The sequence below is a fragment of the Marmota flaviventris genome, chromosome 5 (genome assembly GCF_047511675.1).
Source record: "Marmota flaviventris isolate mMarFla1 chromosome 5, mMarFla1.hap1, whole genome shotgun sequence".
Classification (NCBI taxonomy): Eukaryota; Metazoa; Chordata; class Mammalia; order Rodentia; family Sciuridae; genus Marmota; species Marmota flaviventris.
Genome location: NC_092502.1, coordinates 32631868 through 32655972, shown reverse-complemented (window position 1 = coordinate 32655972; position 24105 = coordinate 32631868). Strand labels below are relative to the sequence as shown.

General features: G+C 37.3%; 1 protein-coding gene across 1 annotated transcript; it reads right to left on the bottom strand.

The window, feature by feature from the left end:
• Positions 1–352: 352 nt before the first annotated feature.
• Zcchc10 (zinc finger CCHC-type containing 10) lies at positions 353–22954 on the bottom strand. The gene is made up of 4 exons (XM_027949657.2): positions 22894–22954; positions 5677–5835; positions 3924–3977; positions 353–3212 (listed from the first exon to the last, which is right to left on the bottom strand). Exons 1-4 carry the CDS (start codon positions 22932–22934, stop codon positions 2948–2950), a joined length of 519 nt encoding a protein of 172 aa, XP_027805458.1. The 5' UTR covers positions 22935–22954; the 3' UTR covers positions 353–2947.
• Between the last annotated feature and the right edge of the window lie 1151 nt (positions 22955–24105).

Here is a 24105-nt window from a genome sequence, read left to right as displayed (position 1 = left end):
ACACACACACAAAAAAGATAGACCCAAATGGAGGCCATTAGACAAAATAACTGATAAAATCTCTTCATAATTGAAAGGGTATGAAAGACAAGAATGAGGAACTTTTGAGATTAAAGGAAAGGTAGAAGAAACAGAATGCAGTTTCTAGATAGTATTCTGAAAGACAAAATGGATATTAGTTGGAAAACTGGTCAAATAGAAGTAAGTTTCTTGATTTATTTTGCCAAATGTTAATTTCTTGGCTCTAACAGTTGTACTGTGATTATGTAAGATGTTAAGATTAGGGGAAGCTAGGTAGAAAATATAAAGAAACTGTACTATTAATGCAAACTTTCTGTAAATATACAATCAGTTCAAAATAAAAACTTTAATATTTATTTGTTTTTAGTTTTCAGCGGACACAACATCTTTGTTTGTATGTGGTGCTGAGGATCGAACCCGGGCCGCACGCATGCCAGGCGAGTGCACTACCGCTTGAGCCACATCCCCAGCCCCAAAAATAAAAACTTAAAAATTAGAATTACAACATTGTCTTTGGAGCTTTATTTCCACTTCTGGTGTTAATTTATGGCTAACACTGTGTTTTGATTCTAGGCTGTAAGTACTATTTTGTACAATCACTCTAATGAAATGTTTGTGGAACGAAAATCTTTTTTTGACATGATTATGGTTGAGGAATAATACATTTCCTATATTCACCAGGGATTCAACTCCCAGAGTCCTGCTCCTGGGCGGGATGGAGAGAAAGTCTTTCCAAGTAAGTCTATACTCTGCCACTGATTCTGTCCCGTCCCCCGCCCCAGGAATACATGATTAGAAAAGAATCAAATTCCTGCCTTCTATACTTCTGCAAGTATACATTTAACAGGTGTAACAGTAAAAAATTAAAATTAGAATTTGTTTAAATGCCCTTAGCTTCAAAAGGAGTAAGAACTGGCATTAAATAAAATAGCAAAGAATTTAAGCTTGTGAGCATAAGTTCTGAGTTTTATTTAATTGCAAGGAATGCTTCCTAGGTACATACTTTTTTCTCTTCTAAGTTCTTTAGCTTGGAAAAATTGCCCTTGCAGAGACAACGAACAGTGTTAGTATGTTTGAAGAGTGATTTATTAAATCTACCTGTGAAGTGATATATTCTCGGTGAAGCCTTCTGAAATATTTTTTAAAGTAAAGTTTATTTACAAATGAAAGCAGATGGTTCTACAAAATTTACAGGTAATTACAGACTTTCTAAACTCAAAACATACATATATTTAAACATGTAAAGAGAAGCTCATTTTCTTCAAAAGTAGCTTTCTACCACTTTCTCATTGAATTATTTTTTAAAAAAGTTTTGAAAACCTATATTTAAACCAAATCAAGATTTTTCTATAAATGAGACCTTTTTCCAAAAAGTTTAGAAGACATCACAGTATGTGATGTTAAACCAATCTCATCACAATAAATAATTTACTTTTTTTTTGGTAGTGCTGGGTATTGAACCCATGGCCTTGTACATGTGAGGCAAGCACTCTACCAACTGAGCTATATCCCTAGCCTGGTATTTTACTTTTATGGAACATTGTACAGTATTTCCTTTTTAACCTTCATGTTAGATTTAACTGTGTATATGATATGTAAACACAACATTAATCTTCATTATTCAGTAGTAGACTGTCATATTTACCAAATACCATATAAATTGTCATACCATAATTACAAAAATGGCAAAAGGCAACCTTCTTTTTTAAAAAAATATTTTTTTAGTTGTCAATACATCTTTATTTTTTATGTATTTATATGTGGTACTGAGAATCAAACCCAGTGCCTCACACATTAGGTAAGCACTCTACCAATGAACCACAACACAGAAAGGCATTCTTAAAGGCAACAAACTCTGTCCTGATTTTTGGAAAATCACCACTCTTCTTCCTACTTTCTCCAACTTTGAACTGTACCTTTTATAGTATTTTTACTACATAAAGATATTTATAGCACTTTTACTTTGTTGCTTTCTTTTTAGATACTCTGAATTTTTTTGAAAGGCACCAAAATTAGACTCCTTAGTTTCAGATTTTTTGTCCCTTTTTAGAATGATTTTCCTCAGAAAGGGTAACTCTAAGAACTTAAGGAAACAGAAGGAATTGAATGATATAACACAGCAACTTGAAACTTGCGGCATTTAAAAGGTATAAATATATTTATAGGTCCCATGAACTTATCAGGACAAAAAGTCAAAATAACTTTCTGAAGATAAACATGAAAATAGAGTACATTTATTAACAGTAGGAAAACTCCTAAGGTTATAGTAACAATGTATTAAATTTTACATAGTAACACAGTCGAAAGCATTAGAAATTCTTTGCCAGATATTCTAAGCATTATCCTGAAAACCTGCCTGACATATACCATTAACATATAACAAAGCATGGCATTTATTTTTACAGGAAGAAAAAATAAGTTCCATCACAAAAACATATTTACTAGATTTCAGCTTTGATTAAAGTCTACAGATATATTTTAAGGATTAAAAAAGAAAAACAAGATTCATCTCTAAAATAAAAGTCAAATATATGTGCATAAATATATATGTGTATATGTTAATAATCTTTATGTTTTTACAATGTAAAACACTTAGAAACTTTTTTTTTTTTTTTGGCGGGGGTGGGGGTGGGAGTGGGGGTCTACCGGGGATTTAACCCAGGGGTCTTTAACTACTGAGTCATATCTCCATCCCTGTTTATTTTTTATTTTGAGACTGGGTCGTGCTAAATTGCTTAGGGTCTCATTTAGTTGCTGAGGCTGGCTTTGAACCTGCAATCCTCCTGCCTCAGCCTCTGTAGCCACTGAGATTTTTGAACTCTAGAAAGTTTGACCAGTTAACCTATTTGGCTTTAACATTGTCTAAGTTCTCTTCTGAGAATCACATTGATATTTCCGGTCCATGAGTCCAATATGGATAGAGCCATTATTTTTTTTTCTTCTTTGGTGGCTCATCTTCAGAGCTGCTATCTGTGCTGGTGCTGCTACTACTGGAAGAGCTGGAGTCTGAGTCTGAATCAGAGGAGGAGGAAGAGGTTGTGGAGGAAGCTGAAGATGAAGAACTAGAGGAGCTCTCATCGGTGTCACTGTCCTCTGAGGAAGATGAGGTAGATGTTTCTTCACTCTCTGATGAAGAATCACTGGCTGAACTGTCACTGCTATTGCTACTGGAACTAGTTACACTCTTCGACCTATTAGACAATGAACAGTATATACATGGGAAGCTGATATGTAATAGAATGTTTAGAAGCAATTTCATATAGCATTATGGATGCACATTGTTATGCTTTGCCAGAATGTTCTAGGTTTGATGCTTTGGGAATTGCCTGTTTTAAGTCACAACTGCACCCTTTACAAGATCTTTTTTACTTCAGTAATTTAAACTCTTGGATGGGGTTCCCAATCAGCCTATCTACTCTTATTATGCTTCAGAGTGAATAATACTCGAATAAAGCTGCAGTTTAACAATTAGATCTATTTAAATCTCATATAGAATAATAAATATTTTTATATTCTTTGTTTTTGATGGTGGTGGGGAGGAAACGCAGGGTCTTGCACATACTAGGTAGTGCTCTACCACTAAATTATATCCCCAGCTTCATACTCTTCATTTTAACTATTTCAGACCAGATAGGGCTGGCCAACAATTTCCTATTCATCTAGAATTTCCTATTTTAAACCAAAAGAAGACATTTACTACTTCCAGGTGTAAGAACTCTAGAAAGACACAAAAAAAGGAGAAATGGAGGCAATAAATTCCAAATAGGTTAGTATTACCATTATTGAATGGCAAACAACAGAATTCAGAATCAAATCTTATATCTGTTATTTCAAAATCACCATTCTCATCCCACCAACTAGCATGACATATATCTATTTAATACTTCCAAAGCCACAAATACCTTTTTTTCTTGGTCTTTTTTTCTACATTGGTCTCTCCAGTGCTGATAGACATGCTGATAGAGAAAAAAAAAGTCCTGTTAATATATACACAGTTTAAACAAACCCTTCTGCCATTCCCCAAAGCTGTTCTACATCATAGAAACACTTGCTTTATAACATATACTCAGAGTACAGTATTCCTTGTTATAACCAAGTAGAAAGTTTCCTATTTTAGGCTATCTATGATATACAATCCACTTAATCAAAAAGAAATGTGGAACAGGAGGAGAACCAATAAGCACAATTTTTTGTTGTTGTTTTTACCAAGAATTGAACCCAGGGGCACTATGTCAATGAGCTACATTTCCAGCCCTTTTAATTTTTTTTATTTTGAGACAGGGTCTCACTAAATTGCTTAGTGCCTAAGTTGCTGAGGCTAGCCTTGAACCTGCAATCAGTTTGGGATTACAGGTGCTTGCCACTGTGCCTGCTTAACAGGCATGTTCTTACACAGGTTTGTTTCTGAAAAGGTACACATGAATATTGATGATATAAAAGTTCATTATTTATGGGCTGGAGTTGTAGCTCAATGGTAGAACAACTGCATAGCACCTGTGAGGCACTGGGTTCAATCCTCAGCACCAGAAAAAAATAAATATATAAAATAAAGGTATTATGTCCATCTACAACTAAAAAGAAAATAAAAAAAAAAAAAAAAAGAAGAAGAAGAAGAAGTTGTTGTTTATCCCTGCATGACCCTGGAAGAAATTTCACCTGTGCAGAGTGGAAGACTGCTTCTGTGGAAGTCCAGATGTTTACTATACTATTATGTAGCTAATAGTCCTTATAAAGATGCTGCTTCTAATCTGCAACACTAATTAAACCCAACACTTTCCTACTTCAGCTTATTTAATAAACAAATACTCATCTCATAGGAATTTTGAATGTCTTATGTCAAAGAACATAAAAGACTAAATAATTTTCCAGTTCCCCTCCTATCTAGTTCTTGTAGGAAGCAATCACTATAACCAATCACTTATATTTTCAAAAATAATTCTATTATTCTTTTTTTAACATAAATTATAGTATATTATATATACTATTCTCTAGTTTATTGATACACTTATTGTATATTGGATAGCTTACCATATCTATTCAGATCATGTACCTTATAATATCCTGTTGCCATTCCATTGATAGTTGAGGCAATAGAGCAATGATTAAGAACGTAGATTCTAGGGACAGACTGGTTGGTTGAACAATGAACTTTTCTACTAGTTGCACAACACGAAACAAGTTACTGTCCTCGCTGTGTCTCACTTTCTTCACATGTAAAGTGAGGATTAAAATAGTATCTACCTTAATATTATAGATTTGAGGCTTAAATAAGCTAATACTTGTAGAGTTTAGTATAGTGCCTAGTACAAGTAAGCATTCACTAAACATTCGCTATTATATAATTTTTGGGGGGAGTGGGGACTAGAGATTGAACTCAGGGGCACTCGACTACTGAGCCACATCCCCAGCCCTATTTTGTATTTTATTTAGAGACAGGGTCTCACTGCTTATTGCCTCGCTTTTGCTGAGGCTGGCTTTGAACTTGTGATCCTCCTGCCTCAACCTCTGGAACTGCTGGGATTACAAGCATGCGCCACTGTGCCCAGACACTATTACATAATTAAAATCTGGAAAACCACCACAAAACATTTCGTCTCTTAATAAAATCTAAAAGTACTTATAAAATATTCCTTTGTATACCACATGTAAACCCACCTTTGTTGTAATAATAATTTTTCTTTTTCTTTTAAAGCTTTCTTTAGTTCTGCTGTTCTTGAAGGCCTATGGAGGTATTTTCTTTTTCCTGTGCATTCATAAGTCCAATGTCCAAATTCCAAGCATTTCTGACATCTAACATGTTGCTTATTTGCTTCACTAAAGAGAAAAAAAAAAAACCATTATGAAGTCAAACAACAATAAGTGCTGGCGAGGATGCGGGGAAAAAGATAGTCATACATTGTTGGTGGGACTGCAAATTGGTGCAGCCAATTTGGAAAGCAGTATGGAGATTCCTTAGAAAGCTGGGAATGGAACCACCATTTGACCCAGCTATTCCCCTTCTCGGACTATACCCAAAAGACCTAAGAAGAGCATACTACAGGGACACAGCCACATCAATGTTTATTGCAGCACAATTCACAATAGCTAGAATGTGGAACCAACCTAGATGCCCTTCAACAGATGAATGGATTTAAAAAAATGTGGCATTTATACACAATGGAATATTACTCAGCACTAAAAAACAATAAAATCATGGCATTTGCGCAAATGGATGGCATTAGAGCATATTATGCTAAGTGAAGTTAGCCAATCCCTAAAAAACAAATGCCGAATGTCTTCTCTGATATAAGGGGAGTGACTCCAAATGGGATAGGGAGGAAGAGCATGAGAAGAAGACTACCACTAAATAGGGAAGAGAGTTGGGAGGGAAAAAGAGGGAGAAGGGGAGTTGCACAGAAGATGGGAGGAGAACCTCATTGTTATACAGAATACATATATGATGTTGTAATGAGAAAAAGAAAAAAAAAAGTGTGTCACATTAGATTGGATAGAGAGAAAGGATGAGAAAGGAGGGGAGGAATAGGGAGGATAGGAAGGGCAGCAGATTAGAATACACAATAAGATTGATGTATGTACATTCCATGTATGTATTATATATCAAAATGCATTCTAGTGTCATGTATGACTAAAAAATAAATAAATTTAAAAAAAAGAGAGAGAAAAAAAACAAGCCTTAAGTTTTTTCCTTGTGATACTTTCTTCCTTGAAAAGCATAAATAATATAAAGTGTAAAATGATGTTTATTTGGGGGCTGGGGCTGTAGCTTAGTGGTAGAGTTCTTGCCTAGCACGTGTGAAACATTGGGTTCAATCCCCAGCACCACATAAAAATAAATAAATAAATAAATAAAATACAAAATAAAATCCATCTACAACTAAAAATGCTTTTTAAAATGATGTTTATTTTTATAACAAAGGGCATATAAGGCAATATAGTATGTAATTCAAAGTATATACCGTGTAATTGAATAGAACTAAGTTCAAATCTTGGCTCTTCAGTTCTATTCCAGTAAAGACAGACTAGGTAATTCTGACAAACTCTCTTAGCTCAAAACTAGAAATGATAGTCAAATCATTTTTAATTAATTAATTAATTTATTGTTTATTTATAAAATATCTTTATTTTTATTTGTTTATTTTTATGTGGTGCTGGGGACTGAACCCAGGACCTCATGCATGCGAGGCAAGCGTTCTACCACTGAGCTGCAACCCCATTCCTATTATTTTTTATTCTAATTTGTTATATATGATAGCAGAATGCACTACAAAATACATATTATACATATGGAACACAATTTTTCATGTCTCTGGTTGTACATAAATTAGAGTCTCACCATTTGTGTCTTCATACATGTACTTAGGGTAATGATGTCCATCTCATTCCACTGTCTTTCCTACCCCATGCCTCCTCCCTTCCCCTCCCTCCCCTTTACTTTATCTAGAGTTTGTCTAATCCTCCATGCTCCCCAACCCAACCCCATTATGAATCAGCACCTTTATGTCAGAGAAAACATTCAGCATTTGATTTTTTTGGGATTGGCTAACTTCACTTAGCATTATCTTCTCCAGCTCCATTCATTTACATGCAAATGCCATGATTTTATTCTCTTTTAATGCTGAATAGTATTCCGTTGTGTATATACACCACATTTTCTTTATTCATTCATCAACTGAAGGGTTTTCTAGGTTGGTTCCATAGTTTAGCTATTGTGAATTGTGCTGCTATAAACATTGATGTGGCTGTGTCCCTGTAGTATACTGTTTTTAAGTCCTTTGTATATACACCGAGGAGTGGGATAGCTGGGTCAAAAGGTGGTTCTACTCCCAGTTTTCCAAGGAATCTCCATACCACTTTCCATATTGGCTGCACTATTTTGCAGTCCCACCAGCAATGTATGAGTGTACCTTTTTTCCACATCCTCACCAACACTTATTGTTGTTTCTATTCTTATTAGCTGCCATTCTGACTGGAGTGAGTAGTTTTGATTTGCATTTCTCTAATTGCTAGAGATGTTAAACATTTTTTCATATATTTGTTGATTGATTGTATATCCTCTTCTGAGACATGTCTGTTCAATTCCTTGGCCCATTCATTGATTAGGTTATTTGGTTTTTTTTTGGTGTTAAGATTTTTGAGTCCTTTACATATCCTAGACATGAGTGCTCTATCTGATGTGTGTGTGGTAAAAATTTGCTCCCCAAATATAGGCTCTCTATTCACCTCACTGATTGTTTCTTTTGCTGAGAAGAATCTTTTTAGTTTGAATCCATCCCATTTATTGATTCTTGATTTTAATTCTTGTGCTGTAGGAGTCGTATTATGGAAGTCGGGGCCTAATCCAACATGATGGATATTTGGGCCTACTTTTTCTTCTAATAGGCTCAGTGTCTCTGGTTTAATTCCTAGGTCCTTGATCCACTTTGAGTTGAGTTTTGTGCATGGTGAGAGATAGGGGTTTAATTTCATTCAAAACATTTTTAACAGTCTACTTGAGGAATCAGAGAATTTAACAAGGGGATAAGAATAACCAAGCCAAGATATGGAAGAAGATTGAAATCCAAAGTCAACGCTTATGTTGGAGATGTTTGCCAAACTCAAGAGGGTACATATCACTTGTCTCAAGTTAGGGAGATAAACTTTGGGTGCAGAGTTGATTCTGAAGCACCATGTTCTAAGAATAAACCAAACCTTATATGGACTGCAGCACAGCTGCAAGTCATCTGTAAAACTGAAAAAAATCCGAATCCCTAAAATCAGACCGAAATATAGCAAGGAGAAAAAAATAGGTGAAAGAAATGAAAAACAAGAAACAAAATTGTCATTCCGTACTGATGATGTATTATAAGGTACATGGCAAATCCAAAAGAATCTGTAGACAAAATATTCTGAAATACTTAGAAGTAATGAGCAACTTGAGCAAGTCTTTTAGATCAGGATCTGACTATTAAGAGTCAGATGGTGAGCTGAGACTATAGCTCAGTGGCAGAGCACCTGTCTAGCAAGTGTGAGGCACTGGGTTCAATGGTTTGTGGAACCCTGTATTAGATAAAATAAGGTCAATATATAAAAATCTATTAATGGAGTGTCTATTTAACAAAATGAAGTTAAAAATGAAAAATTTGAATATGACATTTATAATTTTCTTAAAATTACTAAATACCAGTCAGGTGTGATGGCACATGCCTGTAATCCCAGCAATCTGGGAGGGTGAGGCAAGAGGGTTACAAATTTGATGCTAGCCTCACCAATTTAGCAAGGCCCCTAATAACTTGGTACGACCCAATCTCAAAATAAATAATAAAAAAGGGGATGTAAACTGGGCACAGTGGCACGTGCCTGTAATCCCAGCAGCACCTGAGGCTGAGACAGATAGCAGTTCAAAGCCAGCCTCAGCAACAGCAAGGCACTAAGCAACTCAGTGAGACCCTAAATAAACTAAAATAGAAAAATAGGCCTGGGATGCGGCTCAGTGGTCAAGTGCCCGAGTTCAGTCCTTAGTACCAAAAAAAAAAAAAAAAAAAAAAACCAAGGAGATGTAGCTTAATGATGAAGTGAAGTGCCCCTGGGTTCAATCCCCAGAACAAACAAAAACAATAACAATAATAAAAACTTACCAATGAAAGAAGAGATGTACAAGACTCCCATGTATAAAATAAACATTACTGAGAGAAATTTAATATTTAAATAAGTGATTAAATGGAAGGATATCTAATGTTCAAGACTGGAGATTCAATATTGTAAAAAATGTGAATTCTTCCAAAATTGATTTACACATTCAAAGCAATGCCAGTCAAAATCTCAACAAGTTTCTCTGATGTAGATCAAGTTTATTCTAAAATGTGCATAGTAATTGAAAATGACAAGAATAGCTAAAATCCCCTTGTGAAAGAACAAGTAGAGAAGTCTTTTTTGCCTTATTACAATCCTATAATAAGAATATGAGGGGCTGGGGTTGTGGCTCAGCTGTAGAACGCTCGCCTCGCATGTGCAAGGTCCTGGATTTGATCCTCAGCACCACATAAAAAAAAGGAAATATAAGCATAAGAAGAAAGTATAGCATAAGAAAAAATGACAGATTTTAGTTAGCAACTCAGGAGGCTGAGGCAAGAGAACTGTAAGTTCAAGGCCAACTGCAGCAATTTAGCATGACCCTAAGCAACTTAGCAAGACACTGTCTCAAAATTAAAAAAAAAAAAAAAAAAAAAAAGCAGGTTGGGGATGTAGCTCAATGGTAGTGTGTCCCTGGGTTCAATCCCCAGTACCACAAGTAAATGAATATACAAATAATAAAGAATTTTTATTAGTTAAAATATATTATGAAAAGAATAAAAATGGAGTCTAAAAAGGAGATTATTGCAACATATATAAATATGCCCTCACTTCCAGATTATACAAAGAACTGTCATGAATTAATAAGAAAATTATGTATAACAGAAAAATAAGATTAAGTAGAAAATGGAAAGACAGTACAAAAAAGAGACTGGAAAGCACAAATGAACAATAAACATGAAAAAGTGCTCATTCTGGGCTGGGGATGTGGCTCAAGCGGTAGCGCGCTCGCCTGGCATGCGTGCGGCCCGGGTTCGATCCTCAGCACCACATACAAACAAAGATGTTGTGTCCGCCGAGTACTAAAATAAAAAAGAAAAAGTGCTCATTCATGATCAAAAAGCATATTAAAGCTCTAATAAAACACCACTGGAAAGAAAGACTAAAATTAAAAACCAGCAATAGAAAATATTAGCAAAGATATACAGGAAGAGGAATACTCATCTATTGTTGATGAAGAATACAAACCGGTACAACCATTTCACACACATACACACAAAAAAACACATTTACTTCAGTTGAAAAGATGCATACTTTGTGGCTCAGTAATTCCCCTCATAGGTATTTATTCAATAGAGATCCATGCACAACTATACCAGGAAATATTTGTAAGAATATTGCATTTCCTAGGATGGGGTTGTAGCTCAGTGGTAGAGTGCTTGCCTAGCATGTGTGAGGCACTGGGTTCAATCCTCAGTATCACATAAAAATAAATAAATAAATAAGCAAATAAATAAATAAATAAATGTACTGTACTTATCTACAACTAAAAAAATTTATTTTAAGAAATATTGCATATAAAAGAGAATAAAATCATGGCATTCGCAGGTAAATGTATGGCATTGGAGAAGATAATGCTAAGTCAAGTTAGCCAATCCCAAAAGGACAAATGCCAAATGTTTTCTCTGATATAAGGAGGCTGACTCATAGTGGGGTAGGGAGGGGGAACATGGGAGAAATAGATGAATTCTAGATAGGGCAGAGGGGTGGGAGGGAAAGGGAAGGGGCAGGGGATTAGCAAGGATGGTGCAATGTGATAGACATCATTATCCAAAGTACATGTATGAAGACAAGAATTGAGTGTCAACATACTTTATATACAACCAGAGATATGAAAAATTGTGCTCTATATGTGAAATAAGGATTGTAATGCATTCTGCTGTCATTTATTTATTTTTTTAATCAATAAAAAAATAAATAAATATTGCATTTCCTGGCTGGGAGTATAGCTCAGTGGTAGTTTAGTGTGCACAAAGTTTGATCCTCAGCACCATAAAAAAATAAAACCACAAATAAAAAGAATATTGTTCTTCCTTTATGTAGCTTTTTAAATATTGAAACAATCACAAACTCCGAGACAAATTGTAAATAAGTTTAAATAGCTATTCTTCCTGCACCAATTGTGAGTAGCCAACCTAATTCCTCATCCACCCAAAGTATTTTATTGCATATATTCTATAAACTAGGACATTCTTCTACATAACAATATAATGATTAAAATCAAATTAATGTTGATACATTCCTACTATTTTTAAAAAATATTTTTAGTTATCAATGGACTTTTATTTTATTTGCTTATTTATATGTGGTACGAGGAATTGAACCCTATGCCTCACACATATGAGGCAAGCGCTCTACCCCTGAGCCACAACTCCAGCCCCTCCTACTTTTTTTTTTTTTTTTTTTATGGTGCTGGGCCTTGTGCATGGGAGGCAAGCACTCTACCAACTGAGCTATATCCCCAGCCCTTATTCCCATTATTTAATCTTAAGACCTCATTTAAGTTTCATCAAAAGTCCTTTATAGAAACACTTAGTTCAGCACCAATTTTGCCCTTGTCACATCACTTTAGTACCCCACTTGACACTTTTAGATTACAGGCCAGTTATTTTGCAGAATATGCTTCAATTTGAGTTGGAAGATTTACTTCCAAGCTCACTCATGTAGCAGTTAGCAGGAGGCTTCAGTTTCTTGCCATATTGTTCACTCCACAGAACAATTCACAACATCACCTTCCCCAGAGTGACTAACCAAGACAACTCAAGAAGTCAGTCTTAGGCAGGCGCACTGGCACATGCCTGTAATCCTAACTACTTGGGAGGCTAAGGCAGAAGGCAAGTTCAAGACCAGCCTGGAAAATTTATCAAGATCCTGTCTCAAAATGTAAAAAAACTGACTCAGTGGTCAAGTGTCTCAGGATAAATCCTCAGTACCAAAAGAAGAAAAAAGTCTTTTATAACTTCATCTGGGAAGTGATCATCACTTTTGTTCTATTCTATTGGTCACACAGACCAACCCTATCACAATGGGTGGGGATTACATAAAAGTATACCAGAAGGAAAAGATCACTGAGGTTCATCTTGGATGCTGACTACCACATCTGATAACCCTACATGGTGAGATTTAGCCAAGAATCTGTGGCAGGAATATATCAAAAGTGATGCTGTATACTTCTCACTGCTATCCTACCAGGTGACACAGGATTCCAATTTGTGTCCTTTTACAATTGTGGTAGTTTAAAATAAGTCCATAAGTTTTTCGATACTACTCATTTCAAGAAGTGGAGCCTAATTTCCTTCTCCTAGAATATAGATGAGACTTTGTCATTTGCTTCAAACTATAGAAATAAAGCAGAGCGATGGACTGTAACTTTGAAGACTAGGTCAAGTAGTTGCCATATCATGAAGATACTCAAGCAACCTTTGAAAGGTCCATGTGGCAAGGAATTAAGGCATCCTGAACCATCTTGAAAGCAGAATTCCAATTCTGGATACCTGCAGGCTCTGGCAACATCTTGACCACAATCACATGGTAGATCCTGAGTCAGAACTACTCAGCTAAGATACTTTTGAATACCTGACCATTAAAAATGTAAGTTAATGTTTATTGTTAAAAGCCACTAAATTCTATAATTTGTTACAGCAATTGATAACTAATATAGTACTCATATTGTGAATGTATATAAACATCCTGCTCTTCATTAAAAGATTATTTATCAATATGAATTAATTCTTTTCTAATTCATTCAACAGGTTATAATCCACCTTCTCTCTCTCTCTTATGGTATTGGGGATTGAACCCAGAATCTTACTAGGCAAGTATTCTACTATAAGCTATATCACCAGCCCACCATCATTTATTTGGCAAATATTTCCTAGATTCTATGGCCTGATATGGCTCCTTCATTCTTTCAGTACTTTATTGCTTTCTGGTACAATAAAATATCTCAGGCCCATCTTGCATTTTTATTGCCCAGCCTGAAATCAGCCATTTCTATAAGGAGTCCTGATGATACTCTGAAATCTGAAACATTTTGAACATTGATGGGAAGCCACAAATGGAAAAGTCCATACATGACTTAATGTAAAGGCTAGTTTAAAAAAAAAAAAAGTGCATTAAAATTACCTTCAAACTATGTGTATAAGCTATCTATTAAACATAAATGAATTTTGAATTTAGACTTTGGTCCTATCCCTAAGATATTTCATTATGTATATGCAAATATTACAAAATCAAAAAAGAAAAAAAACCCAAAATGCAAAACACTCCTGGTCCCAAGCATTTCAGATAAAAGATACTCGACTTGTACAACTAGCTTTCTACAACTTATGTGTATGTATATATATAAAAAAAGGAGCAGCCCCTCATAGAGTCACATAGTCAGGAAGGGTGAACTAGACAGGACACCCAGTAATTGTTTCAACTCTCAAACTTAATATGTGCAGAATGAAAAGAATAGAATGCTAGCTCAAGAAATTTGAGAGAAGGGTATGTAACAAAGCCTTTATCTGTTCTGAAAGTATGTGAGTCACATGGCTCAGGTGACTGTTTTCTGACACACCAAAAGATTTTCCAGGTAAGACTGTTATACTGTACATAGGTACATTGGAGGAACTCTGTCAGACAGAGGTATGCAAATGCTGTTTTGATTTTTAAAACAGGAAACAGGTGGATTCCACAAATGAGACCAGTGAACTTGACTGATATCTGTTTCAGGCAAAATTCTGGCTGGATTTATTAAATTCATTCAGAAAGACAAGTCACGATCATGGAGGTATCCAATCTAATACCCCTTTGTATTTTTTAATAAGACATCTTAGAAAGCTTCTCACAATATTCCTCGAAAACATCACAGAACAATTAGGTAGACCAGCTGACAGTGCTGTTTATGGGTTGAAGTCAATACAGAGATCCAGTGATGACCCCACATAGTCTGGTCCTGAGTTTAGACTTGTTCAATATTTTTATAAGTAATTTGTATGAGGATACAACTGTGCATGTTCATCAAACCTGCAGTTGACCTAAAGCTGACGGGGATAACTAACATGATGAATGAATGAAAGAAACAGGGTCCAAAAGATCTAAACAAGCTGGAACTCTGTGCTGGATCTAACAATAAAATTTAACAAAGATAAAGTCTGACACTTTTTTTTTATTATTAGTTGTTCAAAAACATTACATAGTTCTTGACATATTTCATACATTTGATTCAAGTGGGTTATGAACTCCCATTTTTACCCGTATACAGATGAAAGTCTGACACTTAAGACCAATAAGTCAACACAAGACAGAGGAGAGGGCTGGGGTTGTGGCTCAGTGGTAGAATGCTCGCCTAATATGTGTGAGGCATTGGGTTTGATTCTCAACACCACACATTAATTAATTAATTAATTAAAGGTCTATTGACAACTTAAAAAGAAAAAAGATGGGAAGCTTGACTTGACAGCAATTCAAGTGGAAAACACTCAAATTTTTAACTGACAAATCATAACTTGGGACAAAAACAAGGAAGTTAGAAGAAAGCAGTGATTAGCTTCATAAACATCTGTTTCCTTTCAGCTCAATATAAACCTGTTTTTTTTTTTTGAATGGTACTGGGGATTGGGGCTAGGGTTGTGGCTCAGTAGTAGAGCGCTTACCTAGCATGCATGAGGCACTGGGTTCGATTCTCAGCACTGCATATAAATAAATAAAATAAAGGTCCATTGACAACTAAAAAATATTTTTTAAAAAATGGTACTGGGGATTGATCCCAGGAGCATTCTACCACTGAATTACATCTCCACCCATTTTTATTTTGAGATGGGATTATGCTAAGTTGCCCAGGGTAGGCTTAAACTTGCCATCCTACTGCCTCAACTTCCCAGTTGCTGGGATTGTTTATTGTTAAAAGCCACTAAATTCTATAATTTCTGCTACCATGCCGGGTGCAACATAATCTTTTTGATAGAAATGAAAAACATAACTGGCCACTGTAGGAAGTGAGTACATCATTACTGCAGGTCTTTTTTTTTTAGTTTTAAGTGGACACAATATCTTTATTTTACATTTATGCGGTGCTGAGAATCGAATTCAGTGCCTCGCGCATGCTAGGTGAGCACTCTACCACTGAGCCCAACCCCTGCCCTGGAGGTCTTTTTTTTCTGGAGACATGATCTTACTGTTGTTCATTGTCCAGGCTGGTCTCCAATTCTTGGACTTAAGCAATCCTCTTGCTTCAGTCATTAAGCACCTGGGACTACAGGTGCATACACCAATACTCCCAGATGTTACTGGGTTTTTTTGTTGTTGTTAAGCCAAATTAGATGAATCCTTTGGAGAGAGTAGAGAAATTCAGAAGAGGGTTTGGTAAAAGAAATTACCCTAAATAGTACCAGGATTCCACAATCCACTTACATAGGGGAGGTGTAATTGCAATTAATTAATTAATATTTATTTATTTTTTAGTTTTAGGTGGACACAATATCTCTCTCTCTTTTTTTTTTTTTTTTGAGAGAGAGAGAGAGAGAGAGAGAGAGAGAGAGAGAGAGAGAATATTTTAATATTTATTTTTTAGTTATCGGCGGACACAACATCCCTGTTTGTATGTGGTGCTGAGGATCAAACTTTGGCCGCACTCATGCCAGGCGAGTGCGCTACCGCTTGAGCCACATCCCCAGCCCCACAATATATTTTTATTACATCTGTAATCTCAGTGACTCAGGAGGCTATGGCAGGAGTATTTCAAGTTTGAGGTCAATTCCAGCAACTTAAGGAGGCCCCAAGCAACTTAAACAATACTTTTTTTCCTTCAGTTGTAGATGGACCTTTATTTTTTATTTATTTATATGCAATGCTGAGAATCAAACCCAATGCCTCACCCATGTGAGGTAAGTATTCTGCCACTGAGTCATAACCCAAGCCCCAGACTGTCTTAAAATAAAAAATAAAAGGGCCTGGGGATGTGGCTTAGTAGTTAAGTACCCCTGATTTCAATTCCCAGTAACCCCCCCCCAAAATTAATTAATTAAAAGATAAAAATAATTTAATTCCAATTGATTTTAAGCATGCTTATTACATCACCGACAGATCTGCTCAGGGTTCATAATTACCCTCCTATAGCAGGCACATTGGCCCACATCTATAATCCTAGGGACTCAGAAGACTGAAGCAGGAGTCTCACAAATTCAAGGTTAGCCTCAGCAATTTTAGGCCCTAAGCAACTTAGGGAGACCCTGTTGCAAAATAAAATATATCAAGGGTTGGGGATAAAATGCCCCTGGGTCCCTGGACCAAAAAAAGGCTTTTTTTTCTCTTTCATTTTTCCTCTGTCCTGTATAGTCCAACTATTCTAAAAGAATGACAACAATCAGATATGTAATCCCTGCAACTCAGGAGACTGAGGCAGGAGGACAACAAATTCAAGGCAAGTCTGGGCAACTTAGAAAGATTAAATTATTTTTACCTCAAAAATTAAAAAATGGTTGGGGACGTAGCTCAGAGGTACTGTGCTTGCCTAGCATGTGTAAGCCCCTGGGCTGGATGCCTAGTACTGCCAAAAAAAAAGCGCAATAGTCCTTTCTCATTCTTGTAACTAACTTCTTCTTCTTAATATTTTTTAGTTGACAACAGACCTTTATTTTATTTATTTATATGTAGTGCTCAGAATCAAACCCAGTGCTTTACACAATGCAAGTCCTCTGCCACTGAGCTACAACTCCAGCCCCTAATAACTAACTTCTAACTTAAAAAGTTTTGAACTTTTCATCATGAAAGAAATAAATACTGGGGCTGGGGTTGTGGCGCAGTGGTAGAGCACTCACCTAGCATGTGCAAGGCCCTGGGTTCGATCCTCAGTACCACATAACATTATGTGTCTTGCTATTGAGGGCCTCACTAAATTGCTTTAGGGAGGCCCTAAGCAACTCAGTAAGACCCTGTCTCTAAATAAAATATTTTTAAAAAGAACTGGGGATGTGGCTCAGTGGTTAAGCACCCTCGGGTTTAATCCCTGGTACCACATAAAGATAACATATAAACATATATATAAAAGCAATAAATACTTCTTTTAATTTATTTTTTTTTAGTTGTAGATGGACACAATACCTTTATTTGATTTATTTAGTTTTATGTGGTGCTGAAGATCAAACCCAGTGCTTCACACATGCTAGGCAAACATTCTACCACTGAGTTGCAACCCCAACCCCAATAAATACTTCTTATTTATAAACTTTTTTTTTTTCTCTTTTTGGAATTAGGGATTGGACCAGGGGTGCTTTATCACTGAGCTACAGCCTCAGTCCTTTCTATCTTATTTAAGTTTTGAGGCAGGGTCTTGCTGTTGAGGGCCTCACTAAATTGCTGAGGCTGGCCTTGAACTTTTGATCCTCCTGTTTCAACCTCCCAAATTTTTAGGATTATAGGCATATACTATACCATGCCCAGCAAAATTAAACCTTCTTGATAAATATAAAATGAAAAGTAAAGGCTTTCCAGATGTGGTAACACATGCTTGAATCCCAGAGGCTTGGAGGCTGAGGCAGAAGGACTGCCAATTCAAAGCCAGTCTCATCAACTTAGCAAGACCCTGTCTCAAAATAAAACATATTAAAAAAGGGCTGAGGATGTGGCTCAGTGGTTAAGTGCCCCTGGGTGCCATCCCTGGTACTAAAAAATAAAGACAAAAAATACAAAACAACCACAACAAAAAGCTGGGTGCCATGGTGCACACCTGTAATCCAAGGGGCTCAGGAGGCTGAAGCAGGAGGATCAAGTTCAAAGCCAGCTTCAGCAATTTAGTGAGGCCCTAAGAAACTCTAAATAAAATATTTTTAAAAAGAACTGGGGATGTGGCTCAGTGGTTAAGCACCCTCGGGTTTAATCCCTGGTACCAAAAACAAAAAACAAGGCTTTCCTCTTACTTCCCCCAAATATGTCCCTAAAACTCTTCTGGACTCCTCCAATCTTTAAAGACCTCCTTATCTGAATCCCTAAATACACAGCAACCATTATAGAGTTTATTATACTCTATATGTTTTTTTTCCAACAATACCAAAAGCTCCTAAGGGTCAGATTTATTTCTTACTTCTGTGTAGCTCATGTATGAAAAATATGCACACTATAGAAACAGCACATTTGTTTAACTTTCTAATACTTCTGAAACAAGAAATATCACTTAGACTAAAAATCTTATTTCCATTTCATACTTACAGGGAACATTTGGTTGTCATTCCAGCGTTCACTGACCTGTAACCTATCACCCAGCTCATCAATGGTTATGAGCACCCACTCAATTGTGCTGGAAGGAAAATAAGATCTCTATAATGCTAAGTGAAGTTAGCCAATCCCAAAAAGACAAATGCCAAATGTTTTCTCTGATATAAGGAGGCTGATTCATAGTGGGGTAGGGAGGGGGAGCATGGGAGGAACAGATGAACTCTAGATAGGGCAGAGGGGTGGGAGGGGAAGAGAGGGGGCGGGGGTTAGCAATGATGGTGGAATGTCATTGACATCAATATCCAAAGTACATGTATGAAGACATGAATTAATTGAACATACTTTATATACAGAGATGAAAAATTGTGCTCTATATGTGTAATAAGAATTGTAATGCATTCTACTGTCATGTATTTAAAAAATTAAATCAATTTAAAAAAAAAAGAAAGAAAGAAAAGAAGATCTCTAAAACAATCATGGTTTCCATAAACCTGTAGTCAGGGTTGGGCGTGTATAATCCAATTTAGACCAATGAAGTGTAATCAACTTGAAGTGGATCTAAAGGACCCTAGACACTGCAGGCAACCTTAAACAAAAATAAGCAGCTTATTCAAGTATGGAGCCAACACTCAAAAGGGCAAGACTGACATTAGACCAGAGACCCTGTGCCTTCTAGAAAAAATTGTAGGCCCAAATCTCCATCATGTCAGCTTAGGAAAGGAATTTCTCAACAAGACTCCTAAAGCACAAGAAGTAAAATTAAGAATCAATATATGGGATGGTATCAAACAAAAAAGCTTCTTCACAGCAAAGGAAACAATCAGTAACGGAAAAAAGAGCCTATAGAATGAGAGAAAATCTTTACCACTTCCATCTCAGATAGAGCATTAATATCCAGGATACATAAAGAACTCAAATAACTTTACAACAACAAAACAAATACCACAATCAACAAATGGACAAATAACTGAAAAGGCACTTTACAGAAGAAACACAAGTGGTCAACAAATAATATGAAAAAATGTTCAACATCTCTAACAATTAACGAAATGCAAATTAAAACTACACTGGGATTACATCTCGTTCCAGTCAGAATGGCAGTCATCAAGAATACAGGCAACAATAAATGTTGGGGAGGATGTAGGGGGAAAGGTACAATCATACATTGGTGGTGGGGCTGCAAATTGGTGCAATCACTTTGGAAAGCAGTATGGAGATTCTTTAGAAAACCTGGAATGGAACCGCCATTTGACCCAATTATCCCACTCTTCAGTATATACCCAAAGGACTTAAAATCAGCATACTACAGTGATATAGCCACTTCAATGTTTTATAGCAACTCAATTCACAATAGCTAAGCTATGGAACCAACCCAGGCGCCCATCAACAGATGAACAGATAAAGAAAATGTGGTATATAGACACAATGGAATATTACTCAGCCATAAAAAATAAAATTATGGGGCTGGGGTTGTAGCTCAGCGGTAGAGCACTTGCCTTGCATGCATGAGGCACTGGGTTCGATCCTTAGCACCACATAAAAAGAAATAAATAAAATAAAGATATGTGTCCATCTACAACTAAAAAAATATTTTAAAAAAAGAATAAAATTATGGAACTTGCTGGTAAATGGATGAAACTAGAGACTATCAAATTAAGTGAAATAAGCCAATCCCCCAAAACCAAACGCTGAATGTTCTCCCTAATATGTGGATGCTAACACAATAAAGGAGAGGAGAGAAGAACAGAAATTCATTGGATTAGACAAAGGGGAATGGAGAGAAGGAGGGAGTGGGAATAAGAAAGGCAGTAGAATGAATCCGACATAACTTTCCTATGTTCATATATGAATACACAACCAGTGAAATTCCACATCATCTTCCATTACAAGAATGGCATCCTAATTATAATAAGTTATACTTCATATATGTATAACATGTCAAAATACACTCTACTGTCATGTATATCTATCTATTTTTTTTTTTCCCTCCCTTTGGTGCTAGGGATCAAACCCAGGGCCCTGTGCATGCAAGGCAAGCACTCTACCAACTGAGCTATATCCCCAGTCACTGTTATGTATACCAAAAAAGAACAACAATAAAAAAGAACAAGTCTGAGGGGGAAAGGGATGGGATCCTAGTACTAGAATTTAGCACTTCTACTAAAGTATTTCATCTTACCATTCGTTTTTTTAAATATTTATTTTTTAGGTTGACACAATATCTTTATATTTATGTGGTGCTGAGGATCAAACCCAGTGCCTCATTCATACTAGGCGAGCACTCTACCACTGAGCCACAACCCCAGCCCTTACCATTCTTGATCTCATAACTGTCTGACTTTAGAACTGGGAATGTAGCTCCGGGACACAATGTTCCAATGCACCAAACCCTGGGTTCAATCCCCAGTACCACCCAAACAAACAAAACACCAAAGAACCATCTGAATGCAAAGCCTTCTTCCAAGCCATGCATGAGCACCTACAGTTCTAGTTTTTGGGAGGCTGAGCTGGGGTCATCCCTTGAGTCCAAGAATCTGAGAACAGCCTGGACAACATAGTAAGAGATTGCCTCAAAAAACAAAGGAACAGCTGGGTGCAGTGGTGCTCTCCTATAATCCCAGCAGCATGGGAGGCTGAAGACTGGAGAGTTCAAAGGCAGCCTCAGCAAAAGAGGAGCTAAGCAACTCAGTGAGACCCTGTCTCTAAATACAAAACAAAAAATACTGCTATGGATGTGGCTCAGTGGTCCAGTGAGTGCCCTTGGTTTCAATCCTTGGTACCCAAAACCAAACCAAACCAAAACAACAACAAAAAAAACCAAAGCCTTCTTTCTCCAAGCTTACTACTCTTTGTCTCCCCATGTCTTTATCCTTGCGCCCAAGGAAATCTTCTCACCAGACCTAAGATGGAGTTTAGAGAGAAGAAAAAGAGTGGGGTTCTTTAAAAAAAAAAAAAAGAGAAATATATACATAATTACATATATATTTACACACACATATGCTAGCTAGTGTCTACATTACAAACATGCAAACAGTGATGACATAAAATACTGCAAGAACAAAAATGTGGCAAATGTTTTGAGTGTTCAGGATGGTAGAAAAAGAGGAAGCTGAGATGATCCCCATATTATCTGTCCTTTGCAAATCTGTTGTGCCACTCTCTCTAGATCGTTAGGCACACTGCCATCTTTCAGTTCTTAAAATCTTTTTTCAGGCCTCAAAGCAATTATGTCACTCTCAGGCTCTGCTTTCTCCAAATCCCTTTGTTATTGGTTCCTTTCTCGCCCTTTCAATATCTCTTCAAATGCTACCTCCTCAAAGATGCCTTTCAACCACCCAACCTACCGTGGGCCTTTCCCTTTTTCCATCACATCTTATTTCCTGCAAAGATCTTATCACCAGTTGTATAAACTGAAATTGTATTTGTTTATAAACAGATTCCACCACTAGAATGTAAGCTACCTGAAGGCTGCACATCTCTTTTTCTTTATATTCAAACTCTGGCATACAAGGGTAGACAATACATAAATTTTTATTTAAGGGGAGAATGAATGACAGAAAGCGGGAAGATAGCTTGGTTAAAGAGTTGGCGTTGTAGGATGGCTGTTTCTAGGAAAGGCAACTGAAAAGAGGCAGGAAAAGCCAGCTGGGCTGGAGGTTGCATAAGAAGCTGAAGTTTACGTCGGCCGGAGCGAAGGGGTAGGACCAGGGCTTTCAGGCTTCTCCTGGCCACGCGTGGAGTAAGTAGAGGGGTCTAAGCCACCAAATAATCAATTCTGGGCGTTTTCTAAGGTAAAACCAAAGGCGCCAGCTTACTGCAGCTTTGATCGCGTCCCCGGACCTTAAAAAGCGACCGTCTTCTGCGAAAAAACTCGTCAGTGGTCACTAAACTTATCCGTCGGCCGAGTCCCTCAGGGGCAAGGAACATTTTTGAGACACAGCCATCTTCCGCCAGTCCCTACAGGGGACCCAACGCCGGCCCTACATCCCGGCGCCCTCTCACTGGCCAGGCGACGCGCGTCTCCCCGCCCACACTCCGCGTGGAGTCCCGAATCGGCTGTTCACTTACGCTTGTCTCCGTGCTATCAGCCGGTGCATGGGAGTCGCCATCTTAGGGCGGCCGACCTGCCGCGCGGGGCTTTGGGAAACTCCTCGGAGGGGGCGGGGACTTTGAACTCCGGCGGCCGCAGGCGTGGGAGGGGCCAGGTGGGCTGGGAGCTTCCGGGGCAGCATCTTGTCAGAGGTAGTGTCGCGGGTGGGCTGGAGAGCGGTATCTGCTGCGTGGTCGCGTCTGTCAGGCTCCAATAGAGTTTTAAAGGTGACTTCAAGGAAGAACATTCTCTGTGGATAAAGGAAAGAATAGTCTCGATTGAGGGAAATAAAAAGAAGAATGACGCTGAACTGTTAAGTGATGGGGATACCAGAAGTAGTCTGGAGAACAAAATAAGAATGTTGAAGATATAAACCATCAACCGAAAGAATGGCTTTAGCAAACTATAAAGTACAAGCATATGTTAATCTATTTTTTACCTATTTCAGCTCTTTGTTAAGGGTCGAATAAAACTGTATAGATACATCTGCTTTGTTAACTATACAAATATTATATTGGGATATTTTAGCTGTCCTATGTTACCTAAAAGCTCAGTCCTTGTCCCCATGCCAAGTCAAGGATGAGAATACGTTTTTGAGAAAAAGAAGGTTCAGTGCTTTGCTAGCCAAGGAGAAGCACAGAGGGCTCCTGTCCTAGAGGTTTTTTTTTTTTTTTTACCAGGGATTGAACCCATGGCTTAACCACTGAACCACATCACAGTACTTTTCTCACACACACACACACACACACACACACACACACACAATTAGAGACAGGATCTCGCTGAGTTGCTTAGGATCTAGCTAAGTTGCTGAGGCTGACTTTGAACTTGTGATTCTCCTGTCTCAGCTTCTGGAGCTGCTGGCCACCATGCCCAATTATATATATGGCCATTTTCACATGCAGAAAATGAGTCCCCATGGCGCCTGAGTCCGCAAAGAACAATAAACTGCTTCCTTGAAGGCGGCACCCGTCATTTTGCACTTACACTTTTTTTTTTTTTTTTTTATACTGGGGATTGAACTCAGGGGTACTCCATCACTGAGCCACACCCCTAGAACCATTTTGTTATTTAGAGACAGGATCTCACTGAGTTGCTTAGCTCCTTACTTTTGCTGAGGCTGGCTTTGAGCTCTCCATCCACCTGTTTCAGCCTCCCAAGTCCCTGGGATTACAGGTATAGGGTATTGA

What these genes read in the sequence shown, in the direction of transcription:
- Zcchc10 (XM_027949657.2), bottom strand. Translation starts at nt 22,934, where the DNA reads ATGGCGACTCCCATGCACCGGCTGATAGCACGGAGACAAGC. An exon ending in AAATTATTATTACAACAAAG is followed by an intron (nt 3,978 to 5,676) that starts GTGGGTTTACAT and finishes TTTCTCTATCAG; the next exon opens with CATGTCTATCAGCACTGGAG. An exon ending in AAAAAGACCAAGAAAAAAAG is followed by an intron (nt 3,213 to 3,923) that starts GTATTTGTGGCT and finishes ATTGTCTAATAG; the next exon opens with GTCGAAGAGTGTAACTAGTT.